The 15,198-nt window shown below is 43.3% G+C and overlaps 1 protein-coding gene across 2 annotated transcripts in view; it reads left to right on the top strand.

Annotated features, from left to right (window-relative positions):
* Nucleotides 1-15,198, top strand: part of ARHGEF4 (Rho guanine nucleotide exchange factor 4) — a 203,940-nt gene that overhangs the window by 150,865 nt on the left and 37,877 nt on the right. For both annotated transcript variants that reach the window (XM_088170536.1, XM_014870310.2), the window contains one exon: nt 4,178-4,317. In XM_088170536.1, coding sequence (XP_088026662.1) covers nt 4,178-4,317 — 140 coding nt within the window. The remainder of the gene's footprint in view (nt 1-4,177; nt 4,318-15,198) is intronic.

Here is a 15,198-nt window from a genome sequence, read left to right on the forward strand (position 1 = left end):
GCAGTGCACTGGCAGGTGGCAATGAGCTGTTCAGCTGTGGCTTGTGGCTCTGCCTCTGGGCACAGAGTGCTCTTCCCTGTGGAGCCCCAGAGCTGCTCCCATCTCCGGAGGCTCTGGTGGCACGGAGAGCTCTGGAACTGTGAGTCCCTCTTAGAGGCTTGGCTTCACCTTTCAGCAGAGCCCAGCCAGGACCCTTCCCACTGCTGCCTGCTTCCACCTGCATTCCAAACTCTGTAGGGAGCTGTAAGCAGGGTGAGCCCTCCCCTGGACCATCTTGCTCAAGCTTCACTTGGTTTGCCCAGAACCCTTCCCTGTGGTCTGTGAGTGCAGCCCGAGCTGCTCAGACCACCTGTGCCACTCACTGCTGCCAGTGACGTGTTCTGTAGGAGTTTGGAAGCTTCACATCCTCATCCAGTGGGGTTTTTGATACTTTATCTGTATGGATGCATTGAAAAAGAGTTTGTGTGGCATTTCTTTTGTGAGCTGCTCATGCTAGAATTATCCATCTGTTTTTGTACTGTAATGACATAAATCCCAAACTTGGACTAGGACTAACAGCAGTGTGAAACAGTTTTAGTTCTTGCACATATTGGCTGTAGTACTAAATGTTGGTGACTCCCTCTCCCTCTGTTCCTGTACATGGGATTTGTTGCCATATTTAGTGAAATTTCTCAGGACAGAGGTATAAAACACGAAGAAATCTACTTAAGTTAATTGATGCTTAATTTACTTTTTGGCAGAACATTGTTCCTTGGTGTGGCCTGAGTGCCAGGGAGGGGCAGGTCAGGTCAGTGTTTCAGAGGGGCCAGGCATGACTGTGCCACTGAATTTCAGTGTTAGACAGAGATGTGCACTTGGAGGTGGCAGCAATGAAGATCTGAATTAGCCACTGTGCAGTTTAATAGCAGCCTGTCCAGCCAGTGCTGTGCTGTTGGGGAAGCTGATAGACTGTTTCAGCAATCTCTGCTAACTTGTCTTCTAAGATTTCTGTATAGAGCTTGCTTCTTTTCTACTTGACCTAGTTTATGCTTTGCATGTTAAGTCAGTTCCTACACTAAAAGCCTTCGTTCTCCTGCTGCCTTGATGGTTTTCTAGTGCATTGGGTCACCATTCCAGACTACTATTTTATTTATTTGTGGTCATGTCTTTCATCTAACCTGCTTCAGAGCAAATTCTTAATTTTCATTAATTTAATTCTTCTCTGCAGCATTACTTTGGGAAAATGTGTAATGGCTATCTTGGGCCATTCTTCCTCTAGGATTGAGAACTTTCTCGTGCTTATGAAGTGAAGTTTTGGTGCAATATGTCTATGAGGACTTTTTTTTGCCAGGAAAACTAATCTCAAATGCAGTAGCAGGTCTTGAGACAGCAGAGAATTGATGAGCTTGGTAAGATCAGAGAGGAAAAACAGATCTCCAGTAAAAGCAAGCACAGCTTTCAAGGCACTTAGCAGAGGTATAGAGCATTTTAAGTAACACAGATAAATACCTCCCTGGAGCTTTTGCTTTTTCATCTAAGCACAGATCAGAGAACAAATAGGAAAATGTGGGGGCAAAAAACAAAAGCTTTAAAGATGCCAAAGAACATTTTTCAAGCTGAAGGTTACTTTCAGCAGTGAAAACAGGCGAAGATGTGTAGGGGAGCATTGGAGCCATGTGTAAAATAAGGGAAAAGAATGAGATCAGAGGGCAGCAGAAGAGTTTTGAATTAAATGATTGCTGAGTTGCTTCTTATAAATGATTTATTTTTATTTATTCTTGAAAAACATTTCTAATTTGTTTCTGTGCAACACAAACACACTGAAAGTTGTTCATTACTATCAGACAAAGGCTTTTCAGACAGTATATGAGCAAAAAGTGATACCTTTAATGACCTCAATTTAGTTTTAAAAGTTCCAACCATGGTAGCTCTGCATGAAACTATTATATCAGTGGTATTCCAGCTAGTTTTGAGTTTTATATTAATGGACTAGGTCTTAACCCCAGAATTGCTTTATATGCAATCTATAGTACTGGCACATATTCAGTGCAGAATTTCTGTATAATGAACTATGTGAGGTGTCAGAGCAGAGCTAGGGGAATGCTTGATTTTTTTGTGAAATGTCACTTAAAGTTGAATGGTTGGGTAGTTCCATACTTGCACAGAAAATTCTGCTTTAATCATAAGCTCATATGCACCTCCGTGTCCTCAATTGCCATCAATACCAAGTGGAGTTCCAGCTTCAGACAGTCTTTGCTGTGTTGTGCCTATTTATTGAATTCAAAGCACAAACAAGCAAGTAGTTAGTTTAAAAATAGCTCATACTCGTCATTTTGATGTCAGGTCCCTGCATTGAACTGATAGCTGCTACACTGAATTTAAACCTCACTGTTAATAGAAGTGATCAGGTGGTGCAGCCCTAACAAACTGAAAGTGTTGGTGAGGACAAGCTCTGCAGGTCTGGCTGTAACCTCTGTCAGCACTTTGTTCAGTGTAATGTGGTGCAGCTTTGGTTTCAGGTAATGATTAGCTAATGAACCATAGGGTGCTTTCTTTGACCCAGTGGCACCATTAGGTGCTTAAGATGCACTTGCACCATTAGGGGAAATGAGGGCTCGAGACCAGATTTGTCAGTAGCTCCCTATTCAATCTCTACAAGGTCAAGCTCACAAGATTTTTTTCACCTGTTCTGCAGATATTTGGAGGGTAACATCATGTAACTTGCACAGCCAGGAGTGTTGATAGTAATGTCTGTGTTTTCATTCAGTTTTACTCCTGTAGCCATGTCAAGTCCACTGAACTAAAATTCCTATTTATATCAGCAGTTCTCTGCATCATGTCTGTGTAGGTACTTGCTTCCTGCACAGAAATCCTCCTAAGCCCACTGTTTTGTCATGGAAACTGTTGCCCTAGCAGTTGCTAATCCAGATGAATATGTCAGCAAGTGTTTTCTTTAATCACTGTCATTTTTCACAGATTTGAGGACAGAAAGTTCATGTTCAGTAACCACTACAAGGATAGGATGAATGACACTACATGCCACTGAAGGGTATTTGCTAATACCTCAAGGAGACTTTAGGAAAAAGATCCTGCCCATGAAACAGATGAAGTGACACTTTCTTCTGTGCAAGGAGTATAAATGCCACATTTTTATTTCTCCCAGGCTTGAGACTTCAGTGTTTGTTGTAGCTGCAGGCTGTGAACCCTCCGTTATCTGTATGTTGTTTGGGGCTGTGCTGAGCAGAATGGCCTTCCTGTGGTAATAATGGATAATTCTGGAGCAAGCACCCTTTTAGGCATCAAAAAAGATTCTCAGATAAGTGTGTGGACAAAGAGGAAAGTGAATGTTTTTCCCAAATGCTGAGACTTCCTTTGGCCAGATAGGATTTGGTAAATCCTAATCCTCAAGGTATGAAGTGGCAGACACGAGCTGCTTGTTACCTAGTCCAGTTTCCTGTCAACACAGCAAAGTCACATTTGTACCATCATTGCCCTGTGCCTTTTTTCAGACCTTGTTTTCCTATTCTTGCTTGATCTTTTCTTTGCAACGTGCAAAGCAGTTGTTGAATTTTTTTAAATCATATTTTCCAGTCAGAAAAAGACACAATCCTTTATGAGGGTACAACATGAGTGGAGAAAAATTCTCAGAAAAGCAGACACGCATGAGGGTGGAATTCTGCCCCAAAATTTCCTCTGTAGTTTCCTTGTCTTTTTTCCCTTTATGCTGCATTAGGGTGCCCCTTGCCTCAATGAGCTCCTGGAGGACTGTCCATGTCAATTGTTGTTTTATCATTTTTCCTCCTTCTTCCTGTTCCTACGCAAAGGCAAAATATAGTTTACTGTCTTTTGTGATTGGACACTCCCAGAAAGCATCCCTTAAATCAAGCACTGAATAGCAGCAGTGTGAGGAGGGAACCTGGCTCAAGATGGTCGAGGATCCAGGATCGTGGAGTGCCTGGGTTTGATCAGGATGGGAGTGTTATGGGGGGACATACATGGTTCCAAAAGACCCACTCATGCCTTCCCTTCAAAGGGCCCATTGCTTTTTAGGCACCAGCTGTCCATGTTGCCTCAGAGTAGTGTGGACAGGCTCCATGTGCAGTTTTCCATATTGCCCCGGGACTGCCCACCCCTCTGGCTTCACTCCAGCCTCCACAACAGCGTGCTCCGTGCCCATTTGTGCCTTTTGCTGTTGCAGTGATCACCGATGGAGCCCTGGACAAGACAGCCCTGACGGACGATGTGGGGAGCGAGGAGGATCTGTACGAGGAATTCCGCAGCTCCGGCCACCGCTACGGCCACCCCGGCGGCGGCGGCGAGCAGCTGGCCATCAACGAGGTACTGCTCCCACCTGTGTCCCTGCACACCTTTGGGTCCCTCTAACCCGGGCTCCTTCAGCTCTCTGTGCTTTCTGCCACTCACGCCCTGGAGAACACTGCTTTGCGCCTGAAGGCTTGGGGTGTAGTTAGAATAGAAGCGTGTGATTTCACGTGGATGCAGGATTTTGGGTGGTGTCTCTTTTTGGTGTTCACCTTCCTTCTTCATGGTTTCAGGCAGTAGTTTCTGGTTGGGCAGTTAGTGCTGCACTGAGGGTCACAAGAATTTGATTATTAGGTTAAAAGTATAAATAATATCGGTGTTATTTCTCTAATGCACTGTTTAGCTTTAAGAGACCTTGTAGTAGCTGGATCTTTCCCAATTTTCCTCTCTTCGAGCAGGTAACTAGAAGTGTTGCAGAACTCTCTGTACTTTTTGATAAGATTTAATAAACAACCAAGCACAAAGACAAGACAATCCGTTTCCTTCGTGTGTTTTTTAATCCTGGCTCTGAGTGAAGGCAGAAGAGGCTGAGACAAACCACTAATTAAGTGGTGAAAAACTCCCACCACTGTTACAGAGAAGGATGCTGTGGCTCTGGTTAACCACAGCCAAGCTGGTAATGGCACAATGGATGGGGCTTTAAATGTCATTTACAGCCAGGTGACAATAGGTCCCTGAGGCAATGCAGAGACACAGCACCTGAGCAAGTGACTCTCCTCTTGGGTGCTTTTGATTGAGAAGTTTAAAAATATTAATTATTGAAAGTGGTTAGTTTTTTTCTTCTGCCTTCACTCAGAATGCTTAAGAGATGGATTTTTTTGTTTGGACTTGGTTGTTCATTAACTCTTATTTAAAGTACAGAGAGTTTTTCGACACTTCTAGCTATTAAGCCAAAAGAGAGAAAATAGAGGTGAATTTAGCTAGCTGCAAGGTCTTTGAAAGCTTAACTATTTAAGAGCTAACATCTATATTATTTATACTTTTGACCCAATAACCAAATACTTGTGACCTGCACTGCAGGATTCTTTATCTAACTAAAAACTATGTGAATTCATGAAGAAGAAGGAACAAGAGCCACTGCGTAAGAACCTCCATCTTGTCCCATACCTATTGCTATATTCTAAAATCTCAAATTTAAAACCCTTTACCATGTGAAATCACACACTTCTATTCCAACTGCACACCCCTGATTTTAACTCCATCACTCAAATTTGGAAGCCTTCTCCAAGGCCCCAGTTCAAAAGCAATGCTTCCTTGGGGGTCAATGTCAGAAAGCACAGAAAGTTCAAAACTCCCAGGCTTCAGGGTTCCAACAATTAATGAACTTGTTAAAAACATTAATGAACAAATTCAGACTTGGAATGTGTTGTACTGAAGTCATAACAGAGATGTTGAAAAAGTCCCTGAGACCTGTTTCTTTGTTCATAGGTAAGAAGGGTGCAAAGTTTAATGCAGGTTTGGTCTTCACTGTTTCTTCCTCTTCCCCATTTTATTCACTCTAGGGATGTGAAAGACCTTTCTTTTTAGCCACTGTTTTTAGCTCTTCTCTTTTATAGTGCTGATCCTGATTAAGCTGACATCAGCAGTTTAAAAAGGTACTACTTGGTTTAAGCAATGCAATGAGCACTATGCTAACACATCTAAGATATTTTTCCTGTAAAAGTGCTATTTTTTATCTTGTGCATTAGAACTGGCATCCTGCTACAAACAGAATGCTTTTTCTGTGAGGTGAACTTGAAAGAGTGGAGCATGCTCACCACATGAGTGATTACTCCTACACCTTGTTTCTTTCCTCTACTCTGTTACATATACATGACCTTCCCAAGATGAGAAGGCAGGGATAAAAGAAGTGTTATATTTTCTTGTGGCTAAGCTATAATTGAAACTACGTGGCTCTCAGTGTGTGTATTTGATACACCCAGTGATGGTGCTTCTGGGGTCTGAAAAAGCTCCAGAAACCTACACAGTGAGGATAACAGCTTTTCTTCAAAAACAACAACAGCAAATGCTCTTCCAGCAGTTCTCCCACTGCTCACAATCCTCACCTACAGCCCTGGGTGCCTGGGCTAAGGGAGTTGCTTTATTTTCTTCCCCTGTTGCTTACATCCAGGGGTTATCAAACCATGGTCAGAGCTTTTCAGTTTAAAGTCAGCGTTCTTGGGCTGTTGTCACTGGCAAAAAAACATGAGCAGAGCACCAGAAAATCTTGAGTTGTGTTCTTCCATGTTTACCTGGTATGTTTATGAAAGTCCCAGGCACCACAGGAGTCAGTCTCAAAGCATGCACTGAGTCTGGGAGGAGGATTCTGCTTCCCTCCCAGTCAGTTGCTTCCATCAAACAGAATATCCTCTGTTCCTTTTTCCTTTTTCCATTTTCCCTTTCCTTTTTCGCTTCCCCCGCTCCCCTCCCCTCCCCTCCCCTCCCCTCCCCTCCCCTCCCCTCCCCTCCCCTCCCCTCCAGAAGTCTTTAAAATCAGGAAAAAAAATTAACTTGCCTGCAGGTCTCACCATTGTGCATGTGGTGGTTATTTCTTTCTTTATTCTTTATTATCAAGAACAATTGCTTTTCTTTAATTTTTTAAAAGTTCATTTTATTAGTGTAAAATCCCATCACTTGTAATCAGGAAAGCCAATGGATGTGTCCAAAGCAGGTGTAATTTGTATATTCTATGAAGTGTATGTGAGGTTTTGTTGGCCAGTTGACTTGAAAGAAAAAAGATTATTTTTGGCTTGTTCCCTAGAATCTTGCCTGTTCAGGAGCCAACAAAACTATAAGAACAAACAGTTCATTATTTACTTTGTTGACTGGTTCCTAGGGGTAATTAATCCATCACTTGGTTCCAGTGAGCCTTAGCAAGGCACTGCCTACACAATCACTTCCTGGAACAAGAGATTACAGAAAAGGACAAAATCTCTGCAGTGAAACACTCACTCTGTGAGATGGGAATTCTGCAACAACAGATGTCTTAAGTGTTGGAATTGAAATATCTCAGATAGCTGGTAGTTAGGCTTATCCTCATCTTCCCTGCTGGACCTAAAGGTGGCTATTGATTAGTCCTGAGTGTTTTCCATAGTGCTGAGAGTGATGTAGGGTCAAGATTTCAGTGTTCACTCATTCACTCACGTTTTGTGAGTAGTCTCAGCTTTGTTTTATTGTATTCCAAGTTGCATTTTATTGGTTGTGGATAAGGAAACTATGGTAACCACGTTATTCTTAGCCTTCTTGGAAGAAACAGCTTTCAAATAAACAGAGAAGGCTGAAATACATTTTTAAGGTAGTTGGCAGACCAAGTGTTGCTTCGAGGCACAAAACACCCAACCACTGAGTTTTAGTTCTTTTGGATCAAGAGAAAATGATTATGAAATAAAAAAGAAACCTTTCATAAAACTAGAATAATTTATTGGCAAGAACATTAGAGGGATAAAAGAAAGCTGAGAAGGTTGTATAGAGCCCACCTAAGAAGATCAGCATGAGAGTGTGTTAGAGCCAGGAAAAATCAATCAAAAAGTAATAATAAGGGTTTGGGATAAGAAAAGAGGTAGGAGAAATAATTTTCTTGGGGCATCTGTTTGACATTCTTTCAAATGCTTTCTTGATGTTCAGGAAAAGAGATTTTTGTGTTTAGATTGTACTTGGTTAAGTTTACTTTGTGTTTGCTCCAGATAAAGACCCTATCCTTGTATTTTATTGCATCCAGGGTATCACTGGGTGAAAATGCAGCAAGAGAAAAATCTGTGCTGCAGTTGTGATGCTGTCCTTCCAGTTCTGCATAGCTGTCATGTGTAGGACAGATGCAGCTCCAAGCTTCATTAAATGTGTTACTGGCCATCTGAAGTGGAGAGCACGAGGGGTGAGGGCTATAAAACCCTGCCTGCCTGGCTCTGCAGTGACCACGGTGATGAGAAGCTGTCCCGTTTTCCCCACTAAGTGATTTGCCTGGGTGAGGAAGCTTAGACCTCTTTGCTTGGTGGTGTCTGAGGTGTCCTGGGGGTTTGTTGTGTCCTGCTGTGTGTGGGAAGGGCCCATGCTGCTCTGTGCTTTGCAGGAAATGCAACTGCAGTTTAACACAGCCTCCATGAACAGCACTGTGCCCATCTCGTGAAAGCAAAGACTCCCAATTTTTTCCTTATCTCCTATGGCTCTATGCCTGATAAGTTTGGAATTTGGTATGTGAAGTCTCATTCCTGAGGAAAGGCACAGTTCATTGGCTTCAGCAGGCCAGGATTTTATCTAAGACATGTAACCACTGCTGCTTTGTGTTTTAATGTGACAATATCATAATGTCTTACAGATGTTTGGGCTAACCCCTGGCTGTCGACAAGATGCAATTAAGCTAATTGGTTCTAACATATATGTTTCTGATTTTAAAAAGTAATTAATCCAGAAAAATGTTCAAAGTGGCACAAACAATGCATCTGCCTCGTACCCAGGAGCAGACACTGTAGCAGTACTCTCTCCATCCTACTGAGTCTCTAAAACATTACTCTGGTGCTAAACTCTTTGATCCTGTGCTGGGCTCACCCAGTGCTTCTCCCAGACCAGACAATTTGAAACAAGACAGACTTATGAACTATTGGGTATTTTTAAAAGAAAAAAACCAAAACAAAACAGCAAAACCAAATCAAACCCCCAAACTCATAAAATGTTAATACAGATGAAATCAGAACAATTGATTTTAATTTTGTTAAACATGAATAAATATCCTTCGTGGCCTTTTTCACTTCATTTATCTTCATTCTAATTAATAGAAATCTGTCTACTATATGAGGGCAAATTTCATAAGACAAACATTTTAAAATAGTGCCACAAAGCATTGTCATTCCTTTTCTTTGAAAGAGTACAGAATAGATTGCAAAATCTGTGATCACAATGGATTTCCAGACTGAAAACAGAATTAGAATTCTTGATAATAAGGAAGCAATATATAACATTCTTGAGTAATCTGGGAGAAGAGATTTATTATCACTTTTGTATCTTAACGTGAGTATATTGCTAAAGCAAACAGAAACCAGTTAACAAACACCTGCCAGCACCCTTTGAGTTGTTTTTAGGGTTTTTTTTGCCTTCTGCAGGGCCTAATTCCTGCTTTTGTGTCCCACGTATTCCTGCAGCCAAGGTTGACAGCTGTGCTCCAGAAGCAGCAGATATGATTTATTTGCAGAATCCAGTATAAAGCTCAGTGCTGTCAAGGACAAGAAATAATGCTCCCCTGTGGACATAAATCTTTACTGGATCCTGCTTTTTGGTCCCAAGTGCTTGTGTAACTTCGTGTAGGGCTTAAATATGAGTGTTCAGAGTATGGAGTCAGAATTGTAACTTCTTTTACTGCCTGATAGATTTAGTTTTTAGAGTTTTCTGGTCTGCAGACTTTTCAGGTTGTTTCAGAGGGCTTTTAAGATTCTTTCAGGGGGCTTTTTGCAATGGATTTAAAACAAATCAGTATATTCAAATGCTCTATGGCAGTTATGTCTCATCAAACATCAGGATCAGTAGCTAAGTAGTCCCAGGGGTTTCCAGAGCCATATTTCTGCCTTCTACCATGGGCAGCTGGGGCTGCTCTGAGCCATTTTCTCACGTCCTCCAGCACTGGGCATCCCCTGAGCAAGGGATGATGATCCTCCCTCAGCAGGCTGAAGATGCAGAGGATGTGATGGAAACCAGTGTAGCTCACTCAGCACTGAGGAAAGGCTGTCCTGTGAGTGAATTTGGGGTTTTTTTGGAAGATGGGGGAAATGGGATGTGCTTTCACACCTGCAGTCATGCAGTGAGTCCTTATCCATCCAAATGCTTGTTCTCAAGCTTGGGAGAGGAGGGCAGGTGGCTCCCTTACCATGAGTGTGTACCATACACTCCACCAGCAGTTCAATCCACATAGAAGCATTTCTATAAAATGTATTTTCTTTTGCTGGACAATGCTTTCTCTAAACACCCCAATTAATCTGACACTCATTAGGAACAAATAAAAAACCTCCAGGGTTAGCTTGGTTTTTGGGGTACAATAATGGGGGGCTGTTAAGAGTTCTATCTCCCAAACCAAAACTGTGGTGTGACAGTGCTGCAGGTGCACCAGGGGATGAGTGGGCTGTGGGCTCAGTCTCAGGGAATTTAACTCCTCCTTCCAGGAGCCAAGCTGGAGCAGGAGAGGCAGCCTGTGGCTTTCACCTCTCTGTGGGCACGGGTGTGGCCCCACATGCACACAGACGTGTTTGAAGAGGGGAAGGTCCTGCCCAGACTTTCATCCCTGGCTGTAAAACAGAGCTAAATGCGTCACTCAGAGGAGATAACTGGAGACAGCACGATGGCTGTGGGGTCTTACATCAGCCCTGCCAGCTGTTATATTGTAAGGCTAACAGCTTCTGTTCACACTTGTTAATGATCTCTTGTGACTCAATAAAATGTCTGGTTTTGGTCGGCATTAAATATGTTCCCAGTTACTGGGGTACGAAGAGAGGCTTGGCTCCACAAATAGTATCCCCTTTGGGGAAAAAATCATCCAAGAATGCTTTAACTCCTGAAGTTACTTGTGCCAAATCACCTCAGAGACTGCCTGTATTTTATCCAGCGTGTCCGTGGGTTCCCAGAGCTGTCTGATGCTCCCCACAGCTTAAAGACAAGATGATGTGTTTACAAGAGATCTCTTTATCCCGAGGTTAAATGCTTTGGCATCCCATCAGAAGGGCTCCTTTAGCCTGGAGCAGTGATATTGTGTCCTGCAGGGATAAGGGCTGTGTTGCAGAAGGTCTTGGCTTCCTGCCTGCCACTTTTAGCTCATGAGGGCCATTTACCACAGCACCACTGAGATCTTCCAGTCCTCCTGCGAGGTAAGGCAGGCTCTACCCCTGGAGATCCTCATGGTTCTACCTGCTGAGGGCTCTCACCTGCACCTACTCAGGGTCTGTGCAATGATGCCAAGGAAATGTGCAGGTGAACGAGAGCAATTTCACCATCCACGTGTAAAGTGGGAACCTTTCAAAGCTGCAGTATCTGTGATACAAAGAAGGAATTTACCCCGTCCTCAGGAGCTCCTTGTTGGCCTTTCAGGGATCCTTGGTTTTGTACCTCACTCTCCAGTGCTGTTTTATGGGAGGAAGAGCATTAGAAGCACTGTGATATTTGCAGCCCTGCAAAGATTTTCAGAAGTGTAATAAACTGCTGTTACCACTGCTTGAACCAGGAGCCTGATGGTGTGCAAAGACAAGTCTGCTTTGCAGAATCTTGCTGTTACAATCTGCTCTGCCAATGTCTTTATTTTAAAACTAGGTTTAGGGATGTCCATGCCCTAGTTTACCAGTTCAAGAAACACCTGGAATGGATAACAGGGCAATAACCAAGTGGATATTGGAGTCCAAAGATTTACTGAGAGAAGGGGATAAAGAAGGAATGTGAGAGAGTAGGAATGCTGGGTAGTGTAGAGGCTGTTGCAGAGGTTATTACAGGCTTAAGTGTTTGCATAGAGACAGAGAAGTGAATATCTCTCATTTTATGCCATACTTGTGTCTCAGGTTCCTCTCAGCATGGTTTTGATATCAGAACATTTCTTGGATTTGTTCTCTCCAAACCCTGATTTGGAGCAGCTTTTTTCTGCAAAGAATTTTCCTAGTTCTCTAAAGACAATTGATCCCAGTGGTGGAAAAATAAAATCCCTCCTGAGTCTTTTGACCCTTCAAAGAGCACTGTTAATCCCTCAAGAGATCTTGCCCATCAGGTAGGGGACCAAGGCCCCTTGTCCTACACTTGGTAAGCTGGGGGCTGAATTAGCAAAAAGTTTGGGTTTAACGGGATGAAAGCACTGGAATATTCCTTGCAGTTTTGTATTCCCACTCTGGTGAAAGCAGAAGGATCAACAGCAATAATCAAGCTGCTCAAGTGCCAGCTCTGCTCCTCCTGAGGCTCCTGGGCAAGCTCCCCCTCCCTCTGGGCCACTTGGGGCCAGCCCTCCTTGGTGCCCTGGGACAGTCAGGTCACTCGAGCTCTCCTTGCAGCAAAATGAGGAAATGTTCCTGCACTGAGCCCGCTCCACGGGCAGGGAGCACAGCAGCCTTTGTGCCCTGCACACCTCCTGTGCCATGGGCATGTCAGGCTGTCCCCAGGGCCCCAGGGGACATCGAGGTCAGCTTCTGCCTTCAAGTTTTGGATTACGGGCAACAGTGACCTAGAAAGGTGTTGTGGGGGTTATTTTTTTCAGTTCTCCTTCTAGCTGATGTTATCTGTGATCTTTAGAGAAGATCCTGTTTCTGGCTGTTCCACTGACTCGCTGCTGGCAAGTCTTCATGTCAACAGGTTTTATTTCTGGAATGAAAGCAGGGTGTGTGAGCTATCCAACAGGGATTGAATGTCCTGGTTTTTTCACATTCCTGTTTCCCTAATAGATGCTTTGCTGGTAAAGCAGAGAGGCACCTTGTTCATTTCCTACAGGGGCTTGAGAGCCCATTCTCACCTTCCTCATTGTCTTAACAACCACTTAGCAAGTTTGCTTCTGAGCTGCAGCTTAGATGTTTACTAATTTTTGGGGCAGCTTTAGGAGAACAGCCCATGAAGGTTTGATCTTCAGAGTGTGTTGTTCTGCTGCATTTTTTCAGCCTTCTGGCTAAAACAGGGGTATTGGGGAAAATGTCACCTCAGAAGGCTGCTTGACCAATGAAAATTTCTGCCCTGCTTTTTTGTCATGAAGAGCATAGGAATGCCTAGCCTGATTCTTCTACACAGCTTAGGTATGCCTTTTATCCTCTTATGGCTTTTCTCATCCATGGAGATTATTCTTGCCTCCAGCCCTCCTGTGGCTCCTTTAGTTCCATCAGAAGGCAATGAAGGAGGACTCCCGAATTAATATTATTACAGACCAGCCTGGAAGAACTTTAGAGACCTGTCACTTGTAAGCAGTTTTTCTGTTTTCTGCCACCACAAGATTGGTATATTCTGTAAGAGGTGAGGATGCTGAACAGTAAGAGAAGGGTCAGAACACTGCTCTGCAACTAAATAAATGCATTATTTTAAAGATGACAGGTAAAGGAACACTGTACTTGTAATTTTACAATGCATGGGCTCAACAGAATATCTGAGACAGCCCAAAACTACATTGCTTTCTTGTAAACACCTGTACAGTCAGAAAGAAGGGGGACTAGTGGTCTAGAAAAAAAACAGAAAAATAAAGCTTGGCCCTGTTCCCCCTCCCCTCTCCAGCCACATCTTGTAAAAACTCTTACAGGGATTATCTGTTAATGTTTTTTGGCTTTGTATGCAGACATCTTCCTTTACTCCATGTTCCTTTATCTGTTTCACTGCTTTCATTGCAGCTTCCTCTGACCTCACCTGCTTCAGGTCCCCCAACTCTACCTGTACCTGTTTCCTCTCTTCTTTCCTTCCCTTTTCTAGGAGTATTTCTCTGACTGTTTTTCCCTTACTTCTCTGTTCCAGTCTACATAGGGCCCAAATGACCATTCCTTGTTATTCTATGTTATCCGTGGCTGTCAAATTTTCAGCTCAAAGACAGGATAGCACAAAACCAAAAAGTATTCCAATAATTGCAGGAGCCCAAACACCTCCTCTCTCAGCCACCAAGGATGTCATTGCCAGCATGTCTGTTCCTCAGCCCTCTAATAAGAGTGGTCATTTTCTACTCTGACCCCTCTCTAGATATTGCATTCAGGCTCTTAACCTTGCTGGTCTCCAAGTTGCAGCATTTCCTTTCTCTCCATCTGTCTTACTACAAGCCCGTGCTTATTTCAGAGCATCATTATTTATTACAGTATCCTTTGTTCTGCCTGTGTTTGATTTGTACTGAAATATCTACCTTCCTAGGCCACTGTATGGGCTGTGCCAGCCTGTATTTGCTTCTCCCTGCTTGTTTTTCGCTCTGTCACATCTATCCTAACATGCTTAGTTTTTGTTTCCCAGGCCATTGCTGTCTGTATCCCTCTCCTGCCGTCCCAAAATCTCAAAAGCATGCCCAGCTCCAGCCCAGCACACCCTGGAGCTCTCCTCAGCTCCCAGGGTGTGTGGGGTGTGGGATGTGTTGTGCCAGCACGTGGCTCATGGCACCAACACCTTCCTTTGGCACTGGAGCCCCAGGCCATGCTGGTAATTCCCAGATGCTTCAAACATGTGAACAGTTGCTGTTGCTACTCTTGAAAATAAAACTTGCTTTAGGAGAATTTGGAAGATTTTGTAGATTTAGTAGAGTCTGAAAGCAAAACACTGGTTGCTAAGCAGATTGTGTTTCTTTTTTTTTTTCTTTTGAATTAATTGTAGTCAGGTTGGCCAGTCTGAATGGCTGCTTTCCTTGCAGTCCCCAGCAGGGCCGTGCTTTAATCTATGCACTCCATAAGGAAATGGTCAGGCCCATTTTCTTTCCATTGAGAGTTATCTCGTGAGTCTTGGTACTCGAGCACAAGAACAGCTTGTAAAGTTTTGGCATGAATAATGTGCCCAGGGAAGTACTGGCTGTAAAATCTGAGTGGGCTTAAACCATGCAGTACGAGCTAGAGAAAGATGCAGTGGGAGTAACTGTGCTCTAGTAACACAGTGTAACACGCTGTAAAAATTCAAAGCAAACTCTGACAGGCTGTTTTCCATTTTACAAGTACCTGATCATATGCAGCTGAAAAAGCTATACTTGTTCTGATGTTTTCTGGCTGGTTCAATAGGAATGCTGTCCTTTTGGGAGGTGTTATCTGCAGTGTTACTGAGTGTTAATGCATAGCAGGGTTGATAGCTCCTTAGTTTGGATGTTGGGAAAAGTGTAATCGTGGGATAATTGGGAGTTAAGGAAATTTGGAATGGTTTCCTGGTACAAATGCTTGCCCCCTCACAATTTCATTGTCAGCCTTTTCAGCTGCTGAGCTGTCATCCACTGAACAGCCACTCAGACTGGATTCTTTTTTAGAAGATGCATTTGAAACG

The sequence above is a fragment of the Sturnus vulgaris genome, chromosome 10 (assembly GCF_052056855.1).
Source record: "Sturnus vulgaris isolate bStuVul1 chromosome 10, bStuVul1.hap1, whole genome shotgun sequence".
NCBI classification, from domain to species: domain Eukaryota; kingdom Metazoa; phylum Chordata; class Aves; order Passeriformes; family Sturnidae; genus Sturnus; species Sturnus vulgaris.